General features: G+C 36.2%; 1 protein-coding gene across 1 annotated transcript in view; it reads right to left on the bottom strand.

The window, feature by feature from the left end:
• Nucleotides 1-6123: 6123 nt before the first annotated feature.
• Nucleotides 6124-24698, bottom strand: part of CCDC171 (coiled-coil domain containing 171) — a 149963-nt gene continuing 131388 nt past the window's right edge. Inside the window, 1 exon segment of the mRNA XM_062609002.1 lies at nt 6124-9507. Coding sequence (XP_062464986.1) covers nt 9466-9507 — 42 coding nt within the window. The 3' untranslated portion in view covers nt 6124-9465.

Here is a 24698-nt window from a genome sequence, read left to right on the forward strand (position 1 = left end):
GAACAAGAAAACTGGGATATCAGGGTTACAACACCATTAAGTAACCCTGTATTTCTGACAGAATGTTTAAGCTCTGCTATAATACAGGGGCAATTTTAGAAACAAACACTGTGCTACCTGGACATACTTTCTTCCTTCCTTTGTTCTCACAGAGAACTCCTTCATTCTGGAACAGGCAGAATTTTGGTTGTGAAAATAAACATACATACACATACAAAATAAAAGGAACAAAGCAGAGGTACAGGAAACTTAGGACTGGAAATCGAAAAAAAACAAACCCATGCAGAAATTTCTATCATACCACTTTCCTCAGGACTACAGTCCAGATTCCAGTCTAAAGCCAACCCAAGCAGCCCTTCAAATTCCATCTTCATGTCCTTAAGACCTGTATCTTTGTGGGATACTCAGACTTGTCTCTAAAAGTAGAGTCTCTAAAATGGATGTGAATTAGTCAAGTGGTGTAATGGAAGAGATGACTAGCAGCTGCTCAGGAAAAAAAGTTTGTATTTGCCTAGCTCACATGGTGAACTGCAACTACTCTATGAACTTTGTAAGAGGTTCTTGTAGAGTCAAAAAGAGGCAGAAACCATTTCAGTTATTAAAAGAATCCAAGTCTTTTTTGTGCAGCACCAAAAAAGAGGAAACTCCTCCCTTTCAAATTACAAATCTTTATAGTGCAATTCTTTATGGCTAGGAAGAGGACTTCAGATACTTTTCAAATAACCCCAACTGTTTAATCCGTACCCTTCGGGAAGTCAAGCTGTGTGTGTACGTGAGAAACAGAAACATTTTTGCTGAAACAGGAAGAATCATACAGCTCTGCTCAGCCCACTGTAAAACTAGCTGCTTCTGATAGGAGAAGGAGCATACTTTTCTTTTGGAGAGAATGGCATTATATGGCTCATGAATCCAGTCAGCACCTGTGACCACAGGGGACCACTGTAGGCAAATTTCTCCCAAAGAGAAAATGGACAGTAGATCCATTAACAAAATATTGATTTTATTTATATAGAAAGCCAGCAGCTTCTAAGTTTAATTTACAAGAACAGGAGTCTGACCCATTCATAAAAGGTCCTATTTATCAATTCCTTTTAAATTTACTATTACTGCAGAGTCAGTTCAGTCAGGGTGTTCTCTGTTAGGTTTTAAGCAATTTGTCTGAAATTCTAGCAAATCCAATATCCCAGTAGTCACATCCATTGACTTCCCCACGTGACCCTGTGCAGTGATCAGCCAATCATATAGGTACAAACCCATAAAACAAACAACTATTCCACAAACACTTAAAGAAGACTTCTGATGTAGTTACAGTTGTAAAGGTAAGTGTGTCACACTGGATGAAATTTGCATTTTCAGTAAGTCATTCACAGACTGCAGGACATTAATACAGTAGATATGACAATTAATGGATTTTGCAGATAGATAACATTTTTCATCTAAGAGTGAACAGGTTTTGAAAAGTACTGGAGAAAAATGGGTAAACATTCATACTTAGGAGAAATTATAATAATGCTCCTACACAAAAGAATTCCATCTTGAAGGGTAAGCTTTTTGTTTGATTCTTTATATTTTCTTGAGGGTCTTTTCAGTAGCAGCTGACATGACAGATAAAGGCTTTCTTGCTCTTTTTGTTATAGGAAGCCACAGCCAGCATTTGGTGTGTGAATCCTAATTTATTGCCAAAATCATACATACCTTCTACAGAAATAAATGGAGTATTTTGCTACTGAACAAGGCTACAAGTTACCTGGCGTCCTCTTAAGCTATGCAGAGATTCCCAGGTCTTTTCTTTCAGATCCTTCACAATTAAAGTTGCTTCTAGCTGTTCTCCCCTTCTAGATATTATTTTCCTAAATTAGGATGTCCAATAGGAAAATATTAGCACAGTTTTCCTAATTGATCAGTTTTATATGCATTCTTGGAAGTGTTGACCAAGTGACTAGTACTGCTTTGCAGTTAGCCTAAGATTGTGATTAAACCTCTTTACAGGGGGATTTATTTATAATGCCAGACAATAAATTTTCCTCAATTTACTGATAATCAAGTTTCCCGCCTTCTCTTGCTAATAATTTAACACCATCTGCTGTAACAGAAGCTCAAGAGTTTACCAAGCAACAGTTTGCTCTACCTGATTGTTGTAAGTGCTTCAGGGTAAAAAGAGGAGTACAACACAACGCGCACAATATGTGTAACAGCACACACACCACAGTGCTAATGAATACATTAAATAAAATATAGCATTAATATGTGCAAAAACCAACATCCAACTCAAATGCTCATATACAAACACATTGCACGGACAATTAGACTGAGCTACAGCAGGTTCCTGCAAGTTTCCTTATGGTTTTACCCTTTTGTATTGCTCAGTGCTCTTTGCAGAACAGTTGTAAGTTTCTAGAAGCAGGAGGGATTCGGGTTTTGCACTTGACACAGTGGCAGACATGAAAATTGAGTTACCACAGGTCAGAACTCTACAGGCCTTGCCTGCTGAACTACACTGCTCTCTGTAGTATGCAAGGGCTCCATGTATATCTTGGAAGAAAACATCTGCAAACTTCACCAGTAATTCCTACTGCAAAGTAGTTAATCTCCTTCCAAACACTTCCATGATATCTTAGGAACCCAAATGTGATGTCCCAGTGCCACCTACTAAGGATAAGAATGACGAAGTTCACAGAAAGCATCAGAAGTTTCACATAAGCTAGGTTCATTTGCTGTTGCAGGCTTCAACCAGGCTGGCTGACATCAACTTGAAAAATGACACTGTCTTAAAAAAAAAAGAAAAAAAAGAAAAAAAAAGTTGTAACTCATGAGCATTTGCAAATTCATTTCCAAGACACAGAATTCTAATGACTTCCAGAAAGCATCCTGCAGTCATGAGAAAAGTCCTGGACAGCACAGAGCCCAAAAGTATAAAAAAGCCCTATGGGACTAGACAAACAACACACAGACTACTTCAGCCAAAATAAGAAGGTATTTAATAGCTGTCCATATGAGGGCAGTTATTTTGGAATAGTTACTCTACACTGAAAAAGTACAATATGGAATATACCCCACCCACTGTGCAGACAAGCTCTTATAAGCTCACCGGTGTTTATTGCTTCCCACATTCAACTTCAAAGCTTTTGTTTGTTTGAATTCAAAATTTACAGTATTTTCTACATCTCGTCAAGCCATCCTCATTTCCCCTTGAGGGTTTTAGACTGAGATAGAGACGTAACACTGAGAAGTATTCAGAGAAAGAACATAAAGTCATTTTTTCCAAACTTAGACAAGATGAAAAGCCATTGGTGTGTCCTAAGGCAAGCTTATATAAGCTACGAGAGGTGCTCCTATAACAAATCTTCCTTCTAGAGTTGGCTTTGTACTTTTCAAGGTACATTAATAGCCAACTTGCATGACACACCCCACACAAAAAAAAATACTGATATTTATTTATCTAAGGACCCCACAAGTTGGTCTTATCAGTCCTCTCAAGAGGCAGTCTGAAAAACATATACAAGAAAAAAAGAAAACGTAGTTCACATTTCCTGTCAGTGTATAATTAATGTTACCACCATTTAGACAGTTTAGGATTCCTACTCCAGCAGAGTATGACTACTCCGTCTTGCACACTATTTTTCTATACCAGCACGATATGTCAGTGTATACTTTACCGAAGAGAACTTTCTGTCAACAATCAGTGTTTCACTGGCATTAATGTGCAGTAAAAGACAATGAAGCATGACTCAATCAAACCACCAAATACTGCATTTAAATAACATTAATGCCTGACATTTTAAAAGAACTGTGCAGGATTTTAGCTGCAAGATTCTTGTTAAGGTCAGTGCTTTACTATATACAGCTTCCCATGCCAAGTGTCTGACATAAACTTGTATCAGTAAGCCAATTGAGAATGAAGTCTGAAAGCAGGATTTATCTTCTACTGCAAATATATTGCAACTAAGATTTCTCCAATGCTATTGTTTACAGGAACAAATTTTATTAACCTTTACATGACATAGAGGTAGAAAAGGATTTTATATTTGATTTCTAATTCCCTTGTTTTTTTGCCTTTTTTTTTTTTTATAATTACCTTGTTACCTGAAGATTTGGAAATTAAATTTTTTTATGCAGTAAAAATCTCAATTGCTGTCCGAATGTCACAGGATGGAGTATAGCTTTGGGTCTCTCCCCATGTATGCCAGCAGAATCCCGTGTGTTAGAAAGCCTTTATGCATGAAGGCATGATGGGATGCCAAATCAACACAGCGTACACTGAAAGTTACTGAAACTCTTGCCTGATTCAGAAAAAAGTTGTCATCATTTAGCCTTGTACAGCTAGGTACATGTGACAGATTCTTACACCTAACGGCATTTTCCATGTAAAGTGTAAAATGTACACACTTCACTTAACAGACTACTGTTCACAAGTACAAAGTCTATGATGCTTGTTGCCATGACTTTTACGACTACACCACTCCTGTGAATTAAACCATTCAAACATCTACAAGACAACAGTTTGTGGGGCTGCTACAAGGCTTAGCTGTGTATTAAGCAAAAAGGAATGTAAATATATTTATGTACTAAATATAATTAGCATTGTTGCTTTCATTTTGAATAATATCCCTATTACCATTATGCAGTGGAAGATTAAAAAATGTTTACAATGAAAAATAAAGCATATTCACACAGTAATGCTCACAATACTTAGTGCTTAAAGTAAATCCAATGCTCTTAATTTTTTAATAAGTGACTTCCATTGCATAAGTCAAAGCAAAATCCAACAAATTCTTTAGCTTTTATCAGGCACAGCAGAGCCACGAGAAGGCAACCTAATATCAGTAATGATTATTAGTACTATTAGGTTATTAAGAGACAGGAAGCATGGTGAAGTAGAAGTGTTAAATAAAAAAACGAAGAAAAATTATTCAGTGGATCTCCCTACCTCCTCCTGACCGTTCCTTGGAAACAATTTTGTTTTCAGACATTTCCTCATATTTTGCTCTGTCCTTGTTCAATTTTATTCATCAGTCACTGGACACCAGAAACGGCAAAGATTCAGTTTCATGCGCATTGCTGAATGACTGGTTCATAAAGTTAGAATCTTTTTTTTCTAACATTAGCATTGAACATAAAATTATATAAACTGCATGAAATCACTCCATGATGCCCCCCATGACAGTGATCAGATCCACGTTAGCATGACAAAGAGCATGTCACCTTCCATCATCCACTGATATTGAAGGACAATTTGCAGAGACCTAATTGAAAGCCAAGGCCACATTTGTAAAATCGAAGACACAGTAGAGATAAAGAACCTATCAGAGAATGTAATTATACCAGTTTTAATCCCAAAACACTGCACCTATGGGGTTAAATAATTTAGTTTTAATATAAGTAAAATCACTGTGCATTGCACTGGTTTAGTGAATATTTAGCAAAGAGGAAAGAAGACACTTGAATACCTTCCAAATAAATACTGAGGTGCATTCTGGGGCCATACAGAGAGCATTATGTGAAATTATCATCCAAAAAGGATTAGATTATGAAGACCACAGTAAATACAAATTAGGCAAAATCTATTCCACACTGGGCAAGATGAAAGTTGAAAAGATGGGAAAGAATGTCCTAAAAGATTCATTTTGTGAGTCTGGATTTCAAGGCAAATCAACAAAAGGATGGAGAGAGTTCATCACCAGCAATGGAAGATGCTCTTCATATTAAAATTTGTTCTAAACTGTGATACTGCCAAGGGCTTCTTGGGTTTTGCTCACTAGAGAATAATCAAACAACAAAAAAAAAGACATCAGGAGAAAAATGCTACTAAAGCAACTTTATATTTCAAAAGGCAGTCATAATTTTTAGGAGCTAAGTTGTACCACTGAACATGCAGATTTATATAAAATTTAGCACCTTGGAAAACCTTCACGTATAGGATGACAGCAGTGTGATCAGATGCTTGTGTAAATGATCAAACTAGCTTAAATGACAAAAAAAAATATACAAAATACTGCATTTCACCTAATTCAGGGCTTTAGCAGTGTTTGGCAATTTTGAGAGCCATAAGATCATCTAGTTCCAACACCCCTGCCATGGGCAGGGACAATCTAACGTGAATTTTGATACTGATCAGAAGGCAGATCTGTGACCAATTATTTATTGTACCACATTTATAAACCATAAACAATATTCTAGTCCCACCAATCATAGGCTTTCTTCTAAGGAAATGGGTTCTTCTCATGCTGCTGATGGAGCTGATGTTATCCAAGTAGAAGCAGTCATCTTGAAATCCAAGGCCCAACACATGAAACGCTCCAAAAGTAAGGATCAAGGTCTCAAGCTCAACGATTTTTGAAGCAAGCCAGAGAGAGAAGGTCATATAAAAGAGTCAGGATGCTCATTTGGCAGCTAGGTTACTGTGTTGCCACATTCTACACAAGCATGATTTTTACTGTGTCCCCAAAAAAGGGAAAGAAATGCTTTGGTAGGTTCATTTGTAAACTATCAACAGAAGATTTTGCCAGCTGGATTTCTTCTATTCATTTGGAATTTTATCACAAACTTCAATTTATCAGATGCCTAGAAAAGCAACACAGGAGTATTTGACTAATGATGACCTGGTTTAGTACTCAACAACTTCTTCATAATGTGACAGAGGAGTTTTCCTTTACAAATGGGACATCTGATATCCAAACAAAAGGTATTTCGAAGTCCCTTCAAAGTGGGTGAGTTTAAAAAAATAGTCTGTAACTCAGAGTTGCTCAATATTTAAACAGAGTAAATGAGTTAGATGTTCCCCTTTCAATGACAACATATAAGCTAGTTCTTGTAAGAAGTAATAGCTCACTAGATTATTCTCACTAACTACATTCGGTTTGCCACTGCTACGGCCCCTGTGAAATCACATGAACCTATGCTTGGAGCAGTAACTGGAGAAACTGGAGCCAATCAGTCCTAGTCTTTATAAGATACTGATTTCAAAAAGGAAAATGCTTCAGAAAGAAATCCTTCTTCCATCTCTGCATGTACAATACTAAACGTATGGCAATGATGAGAAAGGGACAGATATGCTGCAAAATTTCTGCGATATTTTGAGGTCATGTAGCAAAGAACAGGCATTTTCTTTCTCAAAATATAAAATACCATGAGAATATACTTTAATAAGTGAAGCACATACATGCTTCTATACATAATAAAGACAAAAATGCTTGTTAATACATATTCTTTCATTCTTCAGACAAATATAACAGATCTTCGACATTGTATTTGAAAGAGCAGAATACAGTCTTGCAGTGCCTTTACCAGGAACAGTCAGTCTGTGTCAGGGAAGAGGAGAGCCAAGACTTTTGGAGCGAAATGAAACTTCTTTCTTAAGTATTCAAGACTAAATACATCATCATAGAGAAAAGGAGTGTTCTTCATCTATCAGCCAGCTCTTAGATGTGAGAGCTCTGCAGGATTTGTTACTTGGTTTTGCATGGCTCTGTTATTAGTATTAATTATTATTAGTAGCACTATAATTATCAGAATTATAATTAGTAGTAGTAGTAGTATACATACATACATGCACATCATGGCTGTGAAGCAATCGACTTGTGCAATAGGGGAATACCTGAACACTTGATGCTAACTTTAATCAAAGATTAAAGATGTTGTAAGTTTGAGATTTATTCTAGCTTTTATGGTACCTGGTATTTGGAAGACTTTGGTCATTTTAAGTGGTGTATTATCTATGTAAGCATTGTTTTTCATCCAGAATGGAATTTCAGTAGTAGTCAGGAGGCTTTAAAATCAAATCCTACACTTGACATATTAGAAGAAATTACAAATTCCATAATGCATAATATTATTTTTCTAATGTATCACTGGGCCATAATGAGAAACAATCTATTCTATAGATTTTGCATTCAATCTTTTTGTCAAAAACTACATTGCACATCAAAAGTTAATAGCACTAGGGAGTTCAGTGATTAATATGAAAACAAATGGTATATTACAAATTTTCTTTTGTTCTTAATTCACAATGATGAAACTGCTAGGATTTAACCTTTAAGGGTTAAAGAGTTTAATCAATGTCAATGTCTGATCTTCTGAAGGCGATAAAGAACAGTCTGTCTAGCGATACCCAACAGAACATCACTTTGTCAAGCCACAAAGCACCCAAAAGCTTGTCAAGTAAGTTACCAGAAACCTCTTTGTGGTTAGAACTCAGCTCCTTCCTGCTTGACCTATTATTTGATATTTGACCACTTGGTTGCAAGACACTTGCTCTTTCCAGCTGAAATGTCACTGGGGCATCTTGTCAGCTCCCCGACATCTCAGCCTGACATACAATTTTACTTTTGTGTGCTACAAGGCAGAAAATGCAGGGCAATGGCCTTGCTTTAAATTCTGTCAGCATCAAAGATGGGCGTCACTCTTGGGTCCTACCAACAACAACAAAAAGGGAGTCTATCTGAAGGTCAAAACAGCCATTACTTTAAAGTCTTTCAGCTTAAACTAGATATATTACCTGCAACACTGGTTTGGGAACTGTCCTTATAAAGTACATAAACATATCATCAGAAATCCTCCCTGCACAATTGTTCGTCTTTCTGATGAAATGCAGACTTGATAAAAGGGGAGTTTTCAGCGCCTGCAGGGACCAGATTCAGCAGCTAACTCAACTTGTTCAAATAGGCAAGTGGTATCATGTAGCTTTACAAGAAGCAACCTGACCTTCTCACATTGACCAGCAGTGACATTATTGTGCAGGAAGAGAAGCAGTCACATCATTTCTGTTTTGCACAACCTGCTTAAAGTTTGCAACTAAATGCTTGTCTTCAGTTGAGCTGACAAGAGAAAAGAGGGGGCTCAGTGAACCATGGCAGGGCTGCCATGAAATGACAGGAATCATTGGCATACATTTCAAATAGCTCTCTCAATCCTATTAAAGTATTGCAGTCCTGCTTTAAAATAGACAAGTATGAAACAACTTTGATAGATAGAGACTAAAATGGCTTATTGATTTTTTTTTAAAGACTGGGGAAAATTACCCAAAATGTGTCATTCTTTAACATTTAAAAATATACTACATAAAAAATGAACTGCAATAAATAAAAGTTAAAAAAAAAACAAACCTGTTTTGGTATGCAAAGAATGAGAAGCAGAGAAATGTGAACATATGAAAGCATATTTTCATAGAAACGTAAAATTAATGTCAAAAAATACATAAGCTGAACTACAACTCAAAGGTAGCAACAAAATTGCACTTTAATTGCATCATTTTACATTAATGCAATTTTTTCCTTCTAAAAGATTTTTGATACAAAGAATCTGAAAATCCATTTTCCATTGTTCTTTTGGGACTGGATGTGACATTCAGGCTGAAGGAATAGACTGAAGACTGAAAACTGGCTCTGTTGTGCATAAAACTGTAGCATGTGTCAGGTTCAGCTTGCAATGCCAAAATATCTGGGATACAGCTCTGGTCAGGCTGAATTCCTAGCTTGAAGCCATGGTGATGTTTGAACTCCCTCTTGATTCCTGGAGAAAAAGAAGTAACAATTATAATAAAAACCCTCAAACAACAACAAGAATGTACATTTACTGTTAAATGCCTTTCATAAAGGTATGAAGTATTTGCAAGTGTCTGCTTCTTGTTTCACTTAATACATAGTACTTAATATATCTGTATATATTCAGCCTTAATAAACAGGAACAAAAGACATTAGCTAGAGTACTCTGCACTAGTAAGTGTTAGGAAACCCTAGCCTACTTTATTTGAAGAGCTACAAATACTTAAAGAAAACTTCTACTCCTCTTCATTGTAATTTCTAGGGCTTGAGGCTTTTTAATCAAGTAAAGAAACTTATTCTACAGTCTGCCTGTCACTGTTAGTAGGAAACATGTGCCATGCTAACCTTGGAAGGTATTAATTTGCTTTTAAGTATCTTTTATCATCAACTGAAACCAAACCCTTAATACTTTTCAAATGTCAGCCTAAGATGACCAGAGAATATACACTGAATGTATCTTGATGGAGAATATGATTCATATTGCAGTAGGTCTTGACACTCAAACACCTCTAAAATTTAGACCAGTTAAAATTCAACATTAAAGAAACTCCAGCACCAAAACATTTTGCATCCTACTTTGAATGATTATTGATATTATCAGCATAACAGCATTAGAATTTTTTGAAAATGCTAAATAAAGACACTCTGTATTCTCTTAAATATCCATAATAATAAACAAACAGGAAAACACAATGCCATATTGCTTTTCTGTCCTTTAACAAGGTATTATACCCAATGCTGTGGAAGTAGCAATCACTTATTTCACCAAGTCATGAAACATATGAAAACTTCACATGCAAAGCATAATTATGAAAAAGACAAAAGTTAAATTACTGAAAGACTGTGACAGTATATTTTAGGTTTTAAATACTCTTCAGCATTTTAGGAAGACCACACAATCACAGAGGCAGAAATGCATATACGCAGAGGGACAGATTCCAATATACATATTCACAGATATGAAGAAAGATGCAGAAGGGTGTGTGTATATTCGTATTTCAACAAATCCAGACTCAATGGTATGTATAAATACACATTCATGAAATATTCCCCTTTTGTCTGTTACTATTGCTAGAGAAAAATCAATGGTCTCTAACACATACTTCAACAGTTCCCTTTGATATGGACTCTTTTGATTTTTCCCATTCACTGTAAGCCATATTACAGCTACTGTAAACAGGTAGTTTATGTTAGACCTTCATTAAGAACCCATAGAGCAGCAAATTTAGATGACTATTTCAAGTAGATAGTTAACACAAAGTAGTGCCTTGAGCTTTTCCAAATCATGGTGGTGATGAGGATGAGCTAACCAACAGAACTTGCAAGTATGATCTGAAGATTTGCTTTTCAGTCCTTCTGGCTCAACACTATGCAAAATAGGAACCACTACAATGCCAAAGCACAAATGATATTTACTGCGTTTGTATCAGCACATCTGAAATGAGATCTGAATGAGGGCATTCACCAATTACCTAGATTAATAGTGTTATTTGTACACTTTAATCAGCTGATCACACAGCCAAAATTCTCTCTAAAATAAGTCATTCATAAAAAAAATTACAGTATTGAAATATGCAAACAACTTGTTATGTTCTAAAAACACTTCTGCGTGTAAGAAAATGAAATCAGTAAGATATAAGCTATAAAAAGGTTTCAGCCTAGGTAACAAATACTGAAGACAAATTTAAACATATTGGTTTGTACTGCTTATAATATCTCAATTTATCAGCATATAACAAGTAAAAATCACATGCTACAATTACACTCACATTATATACACTTATTATATACACTCTTATATTATATACACTTACATACACTTTTTCCTGATGTATTGAGTTTTGGTGGGTTTCTTTTTTTTTGAAGAATATGGCATTGAAATCCCAGTAAGGAGATACAAAATTAGATTTCCTTTGAGAGTTACGAAAAAAATGTATGAAACTTAATGATTGGCAGCAAGTCAATAGACTATGTTACAGTAAAAGCTTCACTGTTGGAGGAAAAAAGCTCTGTTTATCCAGATCCTGTGCTGTACTTCTTACAAAGAACAGAATACTATTCATTGAATAGAAGGGAAATCAGATCTAATAGCAATGTGATTGATGTAAAAAAATCTTGGCTGTTACTCGTAAGAACTGTTTTGATCCAGTATCATTATATATACTCATGATGAATAATAAAATAGGATTCCATAGGTTAGAAGAACTTTTATAATACATTGTTTGAACACATACAGGAATTCACCTGCAGGAATTTTAAAGGCATTTATAATTTCCCAACAGACCTCTTTCAACATTATTGCATTTAAACACCTTTCTAAAACATGTATTAAATTGATAAACTCAAATGGCTATGCCAGAGCTGTGCTTATAATCCCTTGTATAAATATGCATTTAGGTAATTTTTAAGAGAGGAATTATGTATCTTCAGTAAGTGTCTGTTCAGTAAATCTTTAGCACAGCACTTTTATTTACCTGATAAGCTGTAAATTATTCCACTTAAAATGTTACACTTCCTCAGGCAAATAGATATTTAGAACACAATATGTCTAGCAAAAATATGCTTTCAAAATATTTATGCAATACTGTCGGGGTTTAAACCCAGTCAGGCAACTCGTTCACTCTCACCCCCACCTTCTTGCCCTCCCCCTGCTCCCAGAGGGACAGAGAGGAGAATCAAAAAGAATGCAACTCCCACAGGTTGAGATAAGAACAGTTTAGTAACTAAGGTATAACACAGATCACTACTGCTACCACCAATAATAATAATGATAAAGGAAATAACAAGGGAAGAGAATACGACATCTCACCACCAGTCGACCGATAACTCGCCCCCCAGCCTGACCAAGCTCTGACCGATACCTCCTCCAACCCTGCCGTCTCCCAGCCCTTCCGGCTAACTCCCAGTTACATCCTGGGCATGACGTGCTGTGGTATGGAATACCTCTTTGGTCAGTTTGGGTCAGGTGTCCTGTCTCTGCTTCCTCCCGGCTTCCCCTCCTCCCTGGCAAAGCATGAGGCTCACAAAGTCCTTCACCAAACCAAAACATCATTGTTATCAGCTCTGTTCCCAGGCCAAAAATCAAAACACTGCACTGCACCAGCTACCAAGAAGGAGAAACATGACTGCTACTGCTGAACCCATGACAAATATAATAATTGGTCATGTCCTATGGTCATTTTTCAAAGTTTGACAGTATAACTTTAAAAAACATGTTTTCCCAAAGACCAAAATATGAAAGGTTAGTCTATATTATGGAATAATTGCTTTCTAAACTATAGTTAGCTCAGGCAATTTTTTCATAACAGACATAGAAAAAGATTTCTGAAAAATTTTTTCAGTGTAGTTGTTTTTTTTTTCCTGTAACTAATCTATGAACACAATTATGATCTAGATTAAAAGTTCTCTTAAATAAATGAACTGTTTTATCAAACTTAAAACTGATCTATAGTGGGTTGCTTTAGTATGTATGATGTTGGGAGGACATATTATAATGCCATCATGTATTATAGCCTCACATACACTTTTATTGCAACGTCAGCCTACTCAAAAGCATCATGTTGTGATCAAAGACACCCCATTTTGCGTTATATACCAATACTTGTGGAATAATACGCACAGCTAGACACTTGGAAGTAGAAGATTGTGCACATGTTATGACAGTGATGCAAACTGATAACTACATGGAGAAATTCACCATAAGAAGTGTACTGTTTATCTTCAATTGTAGGTGTAAAATCTATACCCAGAGCTCAAGCCACAAACCAGTCAGAATGCTTTCAAGCCTTCAAAGCCTACACAAGGATAATTTTACTGGACCACAGTTTTCATTATAATACTACACAACAACTCTTCAACTGTTCTCTACTATCTGTAAGTTACAGCAATAGGTCCTTCTAGTTTTGGGATTTGCCACCACTATTTAGGTACTTTAAACTGCCTTCAAATATTAAATTTCAAAATACAGTAGCCCAAACTTCCCTTCCAGTTTGTCATGACATGTAACATCCTATATTAGAAAAAAATCAGAATAATAAAAAAATGATACGGGTTTTGCAACTTCAGGCTTCTGGGTAGTGAATAACAAGCCTGCATATATGGCTTCAACTGAAGTAGGAACGTACTGAATCTGCTTAGAATCAGAACAGAAAATGACCAAGTAAGGGAAGAAATAAAAGGGCAGAAAGAATAATGAAAAAGATACAACACAATAAAGACTCAGTTATGGTGGTTTCCTGTGTGATGATACAGATGCAGTAGTAAGTTTAGTGCTATATGCCAAAGTAAATTCAAGACGATTTTTGAATTATTACAAGGCCAAAGAGTGATTTGGAAATCACCAGATACTTAGGTGTGTGAGGATGCCTGACAGCAAACAGAAGCATAGATGGATGAGCCAACTGTAGTTTCTTCTGAATTCTGGCAACCCCTAATCTCTGGAAAGGCTCTAGCACAACCCCTCAAGGATAGGAAGAAATGTAAGGTAAGCACAGACACAGACAGCAATGAGGGGTAAGTGGGAAAGAGTCAATATATTTCTCCACAATTGATTTCTGATACTGATTTCACTCACCCCAGCTCTAGAATATGAAGTAATAACCAGTAGACAGCAAATCAAATGGCCAATAATGTTCTCTTCATCTTCAACCACCTATGCTATCATCATAGCTTGCATCATTTCGCTGTAGCAGTAGCAATTCCCCTAAGTTACAGAAACAACCATTGTCTTCGATAAACATTTTGCAGCACTTATATAGGAAACCTATTTCCCTCTAGAGAAACCTGCACATTTTCAGATCATTCACAACTCTCTTTTCAGACTGCTGTTTCCAAAACTGAGTTGCTGTTTCTCAGACAATGCCAATGGACTTCCCGTATTCTGCTCATTCTTTTGCTGTTAAAAGTAGCTCCAAGAGCTATTTCTCACTCTAAGTGAAATAAATAAGACTGGTGAAAATGCTAGAAACTGGTGTTTAAAATGTAAAGTATTACTAGTGGGTGTCAGTGCAATACAGTGGTATTTAACAAACTTTTTGAAAGCAGGAATGTATGCCAGTCAAAACTGGGAAGTTTGCTTCCCATGTCAATGATTTTGCAATTTTGTATGCCAAGGCAGTAGGACTAAATTGGTGCTCTGACACAAAGTAGGAAAATGGCAACATTCAGTATAAATTTTAATTGTCAGCACTCCTGCCTGGATACTGCAAACAACTTGCTATCAGAAAATAATGCAATGAGCTGCCAGCTCATTATGTATTAAGGCAGAAAGGTAGACACATAACACACTTTGGGTGCTGCTAGCCAACAGTACTTTTCTCATGATCAAAGAATTCCCTCTTCCAGTTTCAGGAGTTTTTAAACAAACACATGAGCCTGAAGTATCTGGAAATGATTATTTTTTCAGCTTTTCTAATGAAATCACACTCCAAAAGCTCTATTAAAGGCAGTTAAGAGAAGGATTTAATATTATTATATTTATTTTTCTAAAAGAAATTCTTGTTTTATTCAAACAGACTTAAACCTGGTATGTTTGAAGAATGTATTATCACATGTATTATCACATCAGATGAACACCTTCTCTTCAACGTTTTGTTGGCTTATTGACAAATAACTTGTTTTTGCATTGCTGATTTTAATGATTTCTAAATATTTTGGCCTAAATCCAACATATAGCCTACATAGTAAATTTCTCTTCCAGATTCTTCATTGCAACACACATGGAAACCTCCTATTTTCAGGTCAAATTTTCTGCACTAGACTAATAATACCAAAACATTAGGCAAAGTATGTAATGCACTATTTTCATGGTGAAATGCTCACTCTGTACTGATTTCAATTCAGGTTTTCAAATTCTTTGGTACTTTTTGCCCATGCTATCTACCACTGTCTTTCCACTTTCTCAGGAATGGAAGCAACTTCTATATATCTATTTTTAATCTAACTAAAATGGCTATTTGTTTATCTTGTGCTGCATGTTGCAAACAACACTGAAAAGCACACTGTACTCTTACAAACTGTTGTGACACCTCTCCATGTTTTGCAGCAGTGTATAAAATTAGCACCATCTTTAACTGATGCTACTCTTGCTCCCAGGAAAGCCTTTCCTGCTATGTGAATTTTCCCACAGCATTTCATTGCCTCAGATAAGTATTTTTCTCTCTCAAGGTTCCCTCATCTCTTTGCTTTCTAGCAAGAAGGGGAGAAGGTGACTACAACCAGAGACTAAAACACTCACAACACCATACTGAGGCACAAGCAGCTCATGAAATCGTCCTCCCCACTTAGTCTTTTCTTCTTCCAGTGCTAGTGGGAAAACAGTCCCTATCCAACTAGTTAAAGTGTCAAACTTCATACTCTCTTGAGAAATGTATTCAGTCATCAGCTGAATTCCAAGACAGCGTGACTGTCTGATGTAAGCTTTCAAAGTTTTGTCTCAGTTGCATATATACTGCCACTCTAGCAGAAAAAGGAGAAACGTGTATTTACATTCATTTTGCCAAACATTAGCATCTTCTGTCCAATCATTTGAATGCAGAAGTGTTAGGAGAAAACAGCTTAGAGAACAAGGGTTGACACATACAGTGTGAAATCTTAAGGTGCTTGAATGCAATGAGGGAGAAAGTGAGACAGAACCACATTTCATCTCCCTAACTGTGCTACAGTCCACATGAACTTTGTGACAGGTCTCTGTCTCTCAGCCACACTTCACTAGCTTCTGCTGACATTCAGCTGTCAGACAGCAACCCTTTACCATGCCCCTAACATGCTCTACAGCTTCACCCAATTAACTCTCTCTCACTTGACACTGCAGCAAAAAGCTTCATAATAGGTGGTCAAGGTGCATGGTGTCTGCTTGCCCTCTAACTGCTCACACACAGCAAAATGCTTAGCTACCTTCCTTTTTGTCTGCACCAAACTGATGCAACTACAGTTTAGGCATTCTGCTGCTAAACAGGACAAGGACAGCAGACCTTTGGCAGTGGTGCATTAATCCATCTTTTACCAAAGACTAATTTTAATGAAGAATCCTACAGCTAATCATCATAAACATTTTGGTAAAAAAGAAATTACACTGATTCAGTAAAATACTTCAATCACTTTTTAATTAATAAAGATATACTGTATCAGCAATTTGGATGTAAGAGGGGAAGAGGGAAAGAGTAATTATTTCTAATAGTAATGTTTAACAACATAAAGGAGAAAGGTCTAGGAACAATGAAAGTGCCTTTATGATTCAGCTTTCTTGCATTAAAAAATCTTTAGGCATTCAGAAGATTAATTTTTCCTATGCATTTATGCCAAACATGCAATATTTTTGAGGAATGATGTTCAGAAATATAAATCTATGTAGCTAAGAAAACAAATTAACTATTATAAAAAATGGAAATCAACATTTTAGGATTCTACCAACAGCTTATATAAAAATGAGTACAAAGGTGGAACTAACTCTTACTTTGCAGACAGATGCATTGAGAATAGTCCAATTTGTTCACTATTTTTCTCAAGTATATTTGCAATATACATGTAGAGTAAGTCACAAAAGGCCCTTGAAAGTCCAATATGCAGTAAGTACTGATGATGCTTAAGCACTCTTTGCTGAAGAGGTACAGTGTTTACCACGGATGGAACAGTCTGGATGAGCACTGGTGTCTGGACAGTGGAATAAGGAGAACTGCCACAGTGAATGCTTCCTGAAGTAAGGCAAGACTCAAAAGACAAAGCCTGGTCAGATTCTGGTGTTTGCTAAATTACAGTAAGTTCAGACAGGTTATGTAAACTATTTGCTTTTTGGTATCTCTACAAGGACAAGTACCCTTGAAGTTCTCTCTAAAAACAACTAAAAGGGCATTTTTTCACACGAGAAATCTAATTCTCATAAAAAGAAGTATGCATCCAGTTTATAGAAAGTGGAAGTTCATGAGACACTATAGCATGAAGGAAACAAAACAAAAAGGAAATAACATTGATGGAGAGGTAAAGTGGACATCTTCCTCAACAGGAATTTATAGCAAGGACATAGAATCAACTTATTTTTATGAAATGTGATGAAAAGAAGTCTTAAAGACTTGGAATGCACACATCTCTGGCAGAAGTTGTTGATGCAAAAGTGAATAGTTTTGCAGCAATGAAAAAGAAATGTAGCAAACATCTCACTCAGATTTCAAGTAGGAAAATGGCACGACTCAGAATTAATATGCATACATGGCATTTTACTGCAGATGTCTGCAAAAACCTTTAGGTGAACAAAAAGTGATTTGGTTTTCACTTGGTTGCGAGAATATAATAATGGTGGTGTTGTCCATAATCCTGACATGAGAAGGTAAATGCTGATCTCATGAATTGACAGCTTTTGGCACCCCCAAATAGCAGAATGATGTTAGTTCTTAGGAGACAACAGAATTTGGACCAGAAACTGGATACAGGCATGGTTTATGAAACATATCTGCACTTATCTGAAAAACAGACTGATTTCAATCGTTATCCAAAATACAGACAAACGTATGCTGAGTAAGAATCCCTGCATTTGTATTAGGCTTCCCGTTAACCTAAATCTCAGCTCATCTAAATAACTGTATTGAACTGAGTAGCTTCTTTTAAAGTTCCTCTAATAACAGACCTAAAAACGTTTAGAAATGAACTATTACTACTGAACTACTCAGTTTTCCAAAATGAATGTTTATGATTAAAATCATAAATGTATTAGGAGGACAAGGGGTTACACCCTTTTACCACTGGCCAATGCAGTGTACATTGTCTGGATTGTCCAATGCAGAGGTGTAGCCTGCTACCTCCCAGCCAAAAGCCTGATAAGGGCTGCATCCCCCTTCCTCATAAACTAGCCTAGAGATATATTCACCAGGAAGAGGTACTTTTGGCTCCCTGTAGTTTTGGGATAGTTTTCAAACTTTTGTTTGTTTAACCATACCAAGGACTTTAATGTTCATACATCCCCAATAACCCTTAGCTGAACTAACTTCAGGAGAGAATTAGTCCTGTTGTAAACTGCATGTAGTATCTGACACAGTGTATATTCAATAGAGTTCTAAAGGGTAGTTTTATAACAGTAATGGTCAGGGAAAACAGTTGGCTTTCCAACCAACTTACTGCTTATAAAATATCAGTTGATATCTGAATGGCCTAAAAAAATATTTCAGGCTCAATTTCAGTTGATGGCTAACATGTAGGTCTTTTGTAAATGCAAGATCCAAATTACACTAACTGGGCAAGGAATCAAGCTTATCAGCTATAAACAACTTGAGTGCGGGTGAGCTAGGTTTACTGTCTCTATTGGTTTTGGCCAAATTTATATATACACTATACTTCAGACTGAAATTAAAGAAATAGAAATCTAACAATTACTTCAACTTTTTATACTTACCAGATTCCTGAGTACAATCAGCCTCTAAGAGCTGCCCTTAGCTCAGGTACTAGATAATCGCTATTATGTGAGGCTGAACATCCTGTTTGAGTGAGTCCACTTGCAAAACGGAAGGCAAATATAAGTAGTATTTTCAGCATACCAATCATATTTTACGTGAATCAACATAAAAAACATGGTAATGGATTTTCATCCTTTCACATACATATATATGTCAAATGAGTGTTCTGAAAGCACAAGAGAATAGCAAAAACAAAACAAAAAACCCACCCCAAAACCAGAACCCACCATTATCACATACAACACTACAAACTTTCATCCAGTGTGTAAAATTTTTTTCATCAGAAAAGTCATGAAGAACATAAAAGGAGACTTGTGGAAAGATTTCTTCAGCTTTCTGGTTTATGAAACAAAAAACGTGTTAACAAAACTTTAAAAAATAATTTTACACAGTGATATTTCAGTAATTTTGTGTGCTTTGAACATTCCAGAATGATACCTTTAATTCCTTTATTCTAAGCTCCTGATTAATGATGCTCTTATAAAAACTCTCTTATTTGAAGTGTAGTAAACTTAAGTAAGTTATTAAATTAAACTAGACATTCCTGAAGCAATAGGATGTTTTGACATGCACAAATTTAAACAGAACTGTGTGACTTTTAGTGTCAGGAAAACTTGCAAGGTCCTGGTTCAGTTACAATACATGTCCAGGCTCCCGAAAGAGTGCAGTGCATTTAGTATACTCTGAACAAGCAAGCTTGGTGTCACACAGAGCCCAAAAACCTAACAGTTCCCTAAGCATAAGCTTATAATCACCATATGAGATGATGCTTTTTTGATCACAGACGACCCTTGGTACCCAACAGAAGCTGAAAAATTAGCGAAATATTTCATTACTGTAGCCACCAAAGACTGTCAAAGTACCTGCAACCATTACCTAGGTAGGACAAAAGGCCTTCAAAATACTGATAAACATACAAATTTAAGTCAGGCACGTATTGCAATGTCAGCTTTATGGTGTATTTTACTGAATGAACTATGGGTTTATGGACCAGTTTCAGTTGAGAGCCAGATCCAGAAGTGTGGTGTCTTAAAGCAAGGTGGCTTTACAGGTTCCACAGGTCTCCATCTAAAATGAACTGAAACAATTACACCATTTGAAAAGGATGAAATGAAATCATTACATCATTATAATGTCACTTTGCTTTCCTAATATCATCACACATAGCAGGGAAACTGCTGGTGACTGACCACATTATTCCTGTGTGTATTATTTTTGTTAATTTTATTACTTACGTGTAATTTAAAGATATCCTACCTTCCACTAAAAAGAAAAAATTGATTGCTTAACAAAAAGGTTCTTTTGAAAAGGTACTATTTATAAAATAAGTCAACAAAAACCCACAAATTCTTGTAAAACGGAAAAGCAAAGTTATAGCTTAAGAAGCATGTTTGTTTCTAAACCTCTTTCTTTAACTGAACCATTACACAAACTGAAGAAAACACAAGATATTTTAAAAAATCACTATTATTATTATCATGGTAACATCCTTTTAGCTGACAATAAAGCTCTTTACCCCAGAGTGTACTCATTTCACATTTTTATAATTTCTTCAAGTACTGGTTTATTCAACAGGCCAAACTGCTTCAGGGAGCCCAGTCCCTGGAGAAGATAGGTCCTTACCTATAGTAAACTGGAAAAAGTTGTGCTTTCTCTACATAATGTGGGTTTCACAGGCTTCTATGAGAAATTTTTATACCTAACTTAAAAACAACAACAACAAAAAAAAGAAATATAGGTTGGGTAAATATTAAGCAGTGTGACTTAAATATGAAAAACTCAATATAAATAAACATTAAGATGTAAGTTGCTGACTGTATGCCCTTAAAACATGCCAGTGTCACAGGAATAAAATTACAGCAATAAAATTATGAATTAAGAACACTGTTATGCTTCGTGCCCTAACTCTGAATTTCCTGTCATCTCTGCAAGTCATACTCTCTAGTATATTTTAATGTATTGTGCTTTGGTTTTCTGTTTTGTTTTGGTTTTTTTTTGTTGTTATTGTTTTGTTGTTCTTACTATTATTACTATTTCTTGCATTAACTGTTAAAAGTACAAAATGCAATCAATCAGCAATGGAAGTAGGTAAACATGTATTTCTACAAAACGACACTGCTCTACTGCAAAAATGTCACAGAAAGGAATGCAAAGGTTTGTTCTTTTTCTCCACACTTTAAAAGAATACAAACGTGCACAATTATGGGAAAGTTTTGCTTAAACAAACCAACAGAAAAATATCTGATGATTTTATAAATTTCAGAAAAGCACAAAGTAAAGCAGATTAAGCAGCAGAGACAGTCATCTCCTCTGAATAAAAGTTTGCCCACTAGCTGGCACTGAATTCTCTGCTGGTAGGAATGCCATCCTGAGGGAAACGTAAACCTCTGAGATTTTGCTTTATAAATACTTACAGTATGACTTACAGTACTACTTATTTCCCCACTATTTAAAATGTAGGTTTATGCTCAAATATACTCTCCAGGCCAAATCCTGTTAAAGGTCAGCACAATTTTTTTTGCGTTTTGTTTTTTAATGTGTGTGTGTAGCATTAGCCATACTACATTCTAAGTGGGGCAGTGAGCGCTGCACGTGTGTTCACGTCTGAGGCTAGCTTAGAAAGAGGCAGACTCCTGGAAACACTGTCCTAGGTCTCGATCTCTTGTATTTTTTCCCTGCAAACTGGCTGGTGAGCTATAGTGTTACAAAGTAAACAAGAAACACCACAAAAGAGAACAAAAGTACTTGGACCTATATTCCCAATCAATTGAATTGCAACTCACAGGTAGCATCTACACATTCTGCACTATTCATCAAAGCTAATGCCTGAAGATTAGCACTGAATTTTCTCCTTATAAACATGCTTTCCATATTTACCTTGAAACACAAAACCAAAGAGGTGTCAGAACAAGAAAAAAACTATTGACAACAGTGTATCTTATAGGATCTAAATTTAAAATGTCAAGAAAATATCAGGAAGATGACAATCTGGATTGCAAGGATTCATTTGCCATTTAAGTATCCGAGCTAGACTCATTCAAGCACAGCCATGCTTTAATCCCCTCCAAAAATTTCTCAGCGAATTCAGTCTCAGAACAAACAGACATTCCCTTTATGTTTAACCCACAGTTTAGCAGGGAATAATAGAAGCTTCCCAGCTCTCTTTCTTGAAATAACTTCTTCAAAAGGGACGAGGAAGCACCTTCTGGCCTAAGTAAAAGTCCTTGAGCCTGGAAAGAAGTGAATTTGTCTGCCTTTGTAGAGAATATTCCTTTTCTTCTGTAAAGCCAGTAAAATTGTATCCTCAGCTGTGTTCTTTTGCAAAATTTTTCCCCAGGGTTAAATGTCTCGGTCTATAATATCCAGTTCTCAAAATAACAGCCTGTCTAGCAATCCAAATACGTTTATTTCTACTGCAGCATTAGCGGTATACGTAATAATATCCAAAATCATCTTTTAATTTGACATGCTAAAAATGTCACTTTGAGAGGTGTGGGAAAAAGGCAAAAGAAACAGGAGTGTGTAGAAAATAGGAAGGAAACATACATGGCTAGTGAATAAAACTCTTTGCATATTACCAACAAAACACATTTCAAAATACCATTGCAAAGACCTCTAATAAAGAAAAATGCATCATGTTGCTGTCTCCCAAGTCATAATTGCCTTCCAGAGCAAATGGGGTCTTTCTGAAACATTTAGTTGTAGGAAAACCTATGCACCACTTTGCAAAGAAAATAAAGGACTAACTTGTTCCAGTATTTTTCCTTCAAGAACTGAACAAAATGAAGTGTAGGTATTCGCTTCCTTTTTCTCTGTTAATCTGCTACATGCAGAGAATGAATGGATGATGATTTTTTACAGGGCAAACTTGAACCTATACTTCAGACTTGTTTCCTTATCCAAATCATTATTTTCTCTAAATCAATTTCCAATTAGCTGCTCTGGGAGGTACAGTTGCTGCACTGGCCTGAGTATTTAGGATAAGAGATGAATACAACTTCAGATTCCAAGTGTCTTGTTTTCAGTCCTGGGAACTGAGGACACTTGTTTGCGAGTTCCAGTACCTCACTAGAAACACATTTCTAATGCCATAGAAATGCAAACCATGAAGGAAAAAAAGAAAAGGAGATTACCTTCCTGAAAACATGACCCTCCTTTTTTGTGACCCAGCCAACGACTTGAAAAATTTCGTTTGTGCTTAACATCAGAACAAACCTGTGGTCATTTAGGAACTTCATGGTTTCCATTAAACTGCACAGCAAGGACATCTGGAATTTCATGGCAACTGTGAAGTGAGAATGTAGATCCTGCTTCCCCAAAGCACCATCCTCTGCAGAGAGCTAACACCCACACACATCCACTCACATTCCTTAGCCAATTCATGTCATTAAGGAGACTTTAAGAACAGACAAAACAAAAAAAAAAAGAAAAAAAAAAAACAATGAAAAAAACAAAAAGACAAATCCAACCCCACTTAAACCTCTTTCTTAAGCACCTGAAAGCAAAATACTACAAGTGGAAATGTAATGTTTAAATGCAAGGAATGCATTGTGTCCATCTACAGTCTTTACAGCATTAAATGCAACTACACTGAAAAGTTGAAGTACTGGAAACCACCTAATTACCCAAACATTTACCTCTCTGCAGGTGTAAATACATGGGCCTAATAAGCCTTCCCACTGTGAAAGCTGTTACTTAAATTATATTAAAATATTAAAACTATTTAATGAGCTTTTTTCCCTTAAAGTAAATTGAGTGTGTGCCTTAACCTGCTTCAGGCAAAGGAAGTTTCAAACACATTGGTTTTGAAACTAGCCATTATTTCCCATGTTGCAAAACCGGCAATTTTATTTCCCAACAGCAAATGAAACTGTCAGGAAAATTTAGATGCAATAAAATTGGGTGGTTAAACCAACATGCTGGATTTGGAATAAAACTGAATTAAAGGAATTAAAATTAAGCATTATGTCAGTCAAACTTTACAAAAACTATTTGAAAAGGAGAGGGAGTGTTGGGTTTAGGGGTTTTTGTTGTTTTTTTGTTCAGTGGAGGGCTTGGGGTTTGGTTTTTTTTCTCCCAGAAGTTAGGTTTCGGACTTGGTGAAGTACACACATAACTACCCATTTTATGTCCATCAACAGTGTCACATTTGAAATTTGCACAATGAAAAATATTTTGCATAAAATTTGTTGCTTCTGGCAACATTTCGGCCTAAATAAAAAGTTGTCAGGCAGTGTGTGACTTTAGTGGTAGAGAGTTTTAAAATGGTGGCTTCAGTCCAAGGCTAGCTAATAACGGCTGACATGCACTGGAATCTTGAGGCCTAAATCAACATTGTTTTCACAGCTGTAATTAAGCCACCTAATCAGAAGCACATTTTGACGGGACAGTTTCTGGAAGCCAGACATTACAATTTCTTATGCCTGGAGCGCAGTGGCTCATGAGAGGTCCTCATTTAATTTCAGGGTTGGGTTTTGGTTGGGGTTTGTTGTTTTGGGGTTTTTTTAGGAGAAAAAAAAAGGCTGTAAAATGAAAAGACTATAAAAAAAAGCAGTGTATGGCTGTTGAAATGAAGCAGGCCTATGTGTTCATGCCTTGACCAACCCTGCATCCCACCCTCCTTCGGCTCTCTGCCGAGTCCCCAGATCTCAAGTGGCAGCTGCACACAGTGAGATTAAGGGCTTCTGCCAAAGTCAACAGATGAGCTGGTCTGAACTGG

This window comes from Pezoporus occidentalis, unplaced genomic scaffold (assembly GCF_034315485.1).
Source record: "Pezoporus occidentalis ecotype Australia unplaced genomic scaffold, CSIRO_AGI_Poc_V1 ctg133, whole genome shotgun sequence".
Lineage (NCBI taxonomy): Eukaryota > Metazoa > Chordata > Aves > Psittaciformes > Psittacidae > Pezoporus > Pezoporus occidentalis.